The 3,071-nt window shown below is 42.1% G+C and overlaps 1 protein-coding gene across 1 annotated transcript; it reads left to right on the forward strand.

Annotated features, from left to right (window-relative positions):
* Positions 1-397: 397 nt before the first annotated feature.
* On the forward strand, positions 398-1,087 carry LOC114924674 (uncharacterized). Its single transcript, XM_029289940.1, has one exon. It carries the CDS (start codon positions 398-400, stop codon positions 1,085-1,087), a length of 690 nt encoding a protein of 229 aa, XP_029145773.1.
* The last annotated feature ends 1,984 nt before the right edge of the window (positions 1,088-3,071 follow it).

Below are 3,071 nucleotides of genomic sequence, written 5' to 3' on the forward strand. Positions count from 1 at the left end.
ACGGGATGGTGTGGACCTTATCTCTGATCGACACGATTCTATAAGTTCGGCGGTGGAACGCAGTAATGGAGCTTGGTCGCCTCTGAGAGCTTTTCACATGTTCTGCATCAGGCATATAGAGTCTAATTTTTTGAGAAAATTTAAGGCACCATATCTCCAAAAGCTTATCGTCAACATAGGTAACTAAAATAAATACATAGTTTTCATGTTATAGTAACCTTCATTGTAATGGATGTCTTGTTTTTTCCGTGTTGCAGGATACTCTAGGACAGTGCGCGAATTCCAGTTGCGTTACGGACGTTTACACGAGCAGGGTGAAGCATACACAAGGTGGCTGGACAGAATTCCTCGTGAACAGTATGCTTTGGCATTCGATGGTAGATACTGATGGGGTCACATGACTACAAATTTAGTGGAGTGCATTAATTCGGTATTGAAGGGGGCGCGTAATCTCCCAGTCACTGCACTTGTAAAGGCAACATTTTACAGACTGAATGAGTTATTCACCAGGAAAAAGGCTGAAGCAGAGGCTCGAATTAATGCTGGTTATGTGTTTTCAAAGACCGTGACCTCCAAATTGCATGCAAATCAACGCACAGCCGGGAACATTCAGGTTAATTGCTTTGATAGACAGAACAAAATATTTAAGGTGCGTGAGATGCCTAGTGGCTGCGAGTTTGCAGTTGATCTACGACAGCGTCGTTGTGACTGTGGTGAATTTCAAGTGGACCGCTTACCATGTCGCCATGTCTTTGCTTGCTGTGCAAATCAACGATTGGATTGGCAGGTGTACGTTCATGATGTTTACAAGATGGAGCAGGTCCGAAAGGTTTATAAAGCTAGGTTTAGACCACTTGGGAATCCCACCACATGGCCTATGTATAATGGACCTCGGTTCGTACCAAATCCCTTTTTGAAGCGAGTGACAAAGGGTCGGCCAAAGATGACCCGGTTCTTAAATGAGATGGACACAAGAATGTTACGTCGTCCAAGGCGCTGTAAGCAATGTGGGGTTGAGAGCTACAGTCGCAGTAGATGCCGACAAGGTAGTGGTTCTAGTACAGACGGTGCTGGTCAGAATACCTAACTGTTATTATGGTGGCATTCAAATTTGTAAAATTTATATATTTTATGTTGTATCAAATACATTATGTTGCCACTTTGTCACTTTATATTAAACTAACAAACACTATGTATTTCCACACATTCTAGTCATGCTACTTATAAAAGTCCAAATATTTCATACACAGAGTCTAAATATGTCCAACACAAAGTACATGTCCTTTTTACACAAAGTCCAGATATTTCTTACACAAAATCTACATATTTCCCACCACATAGTCTAACATTCTACCTTCTCATTCCCCCTTGACATATTTGCAAAACTTCTTGCACTTTTTCGCAACATTCGTAAATGCGGACGGCGTGAATCTGTTTGCACTCCGACGTGGAGGATCAGTTCTTAGGTTGTATCCTTTGCCTCCAACAGATGGAGATGCGGTCCCACCTGTTCCTGTACCTGCCCCACCTGAAGAAAATTTTAAGATAACATATATATCAACCTAATAGCAATATTCTATGCAATAAAGTGTACTGTCAAGATAATATATATATATCAACCTACAAGCAAAATTCTACACAACAAAGTGTACTTTAAAGATATCAATCTATTAAGGGTTACCTTACCTGTACTAGGCCTAGGGTCATCACCACCGTCATCATCGTCACCATGTTGGTCATCATCGACCTCATTGTCCTCATTGTCCTCTTCCTCTTCGTCGTCATCATCATCATCATCATCCTCGTCATCACCCTCGGGGGAGTCTACCAAATAGTCAACATCATCAACATCATTACCCCTCATACTCTCCTCGATGAGACCCATTTGGATGCGATGGGAGTTTTCGCTAGTAGCAATACCTCGACCGCCTTCACTCCTACTTGAGTCAAAAGACAATCTGCCTCCAGAATTTCCTGAAGGTGAACGAAACCAAATTTGGGTATCCAACGACCTCCGACCTTGGGTCAAGACATTCTGGTGCGTCGATTTGGGTGAGGGTACTTCACTCACATTACATGACTGTGATTGACCTGCTTTTGTAGCCATGAAGCCGAGCAGCTGGCTAAATGATGCTTGGTCCCCAGTTTCAAAGGGCGATACATATAGAACATATGGATTTGAAGACGGTTGGAATGACGGTGTTAAAGGCGATGAGCAATAAGTCTGAGGAACATAGGGATTTGAAAACGGCTGAGGTTGCTCTTGTAGTGGTGTTGACTGTGGAGGTTGTTCCCTTTGTAATGATGGTTGCGACTCGGGCTCGTGTGGCTGATTCGGGTTAGCAACACCTTATTGATCTTCTTGTAAGACCAAATCAGACAAGTGCAAATGAGTCACGTATTTTCCTCGGTACCAATACATGTAAAGCTCTAACGGATGATGCAAGGGCACAGGCTCATGAATTAGGACATGACTATATCGGTTGGTCCACTGCATTATCCAAAATCTGTGTGTGACAGACCAATCCAAGTTTTCGGGTTCGGTCAAAATCTCACCATGTTGGCCATCTAGAGACCTCTCCTGATGTGGGACACCCTGTACGAACCCAAATTGTCTCCTACACCTATCAGTTGCATGCCACTCAAGAGTCTCAAACGATATTAATGGTACCGTTGCACTCCAAATTTCTGATTGACTACGGATGTCTTCTGGAATGACATCTGCCTCTATCCGATCAACACCGTAAGCTTCCCAAACAAACTGGATTGGATAAAAAAAATATTATTAAGCACTACATAATACGAAGGCATCAAGAAACATATATATCTAGATGTTTCTATATCAATGGATGAGAACACACCTGGCCTTCCTGAACTTCATCTAACAATCCCCTAAAATAAGCAACAGTATGATATCTATATGGCAATTATGATGCTCCCAGTTACGCCATCTGTCAACATTTTTTGTATTACTAAAGTTTCAAACCAGATATTGCAATAGAAAGTAACACAATATTCAATCTCATTTAACAATTGATATTACCAGTTAGCCAGTGGAAAGAACAGCGGGG

The sequence above is a fragment of the Arachis hypogaea genome, chromosome 11 (assembly GCF_003086295.3).
Source record: "Arachis hypogaea cultivar Tifrunner chromosome 11, arahy.Tifrunner.gnm2.J5K5, whole genome shotgun sequence".
NCBI lineage: Eukaryota > Viridiplantae > Streptophyta > Magnoliopsida > Fabales > Fabaceae > Arachis > Arachis hypogaea.

What these genes read in the sequence shown, in the direction of transcription:
- LOC114924674 (XM_029289940.1), top strand. Translation starts at nt 398, where the DNA reads ATGACTACAAATTTAGTGGAGTGCATTAATTCGGTATTGAAGGGGGCG.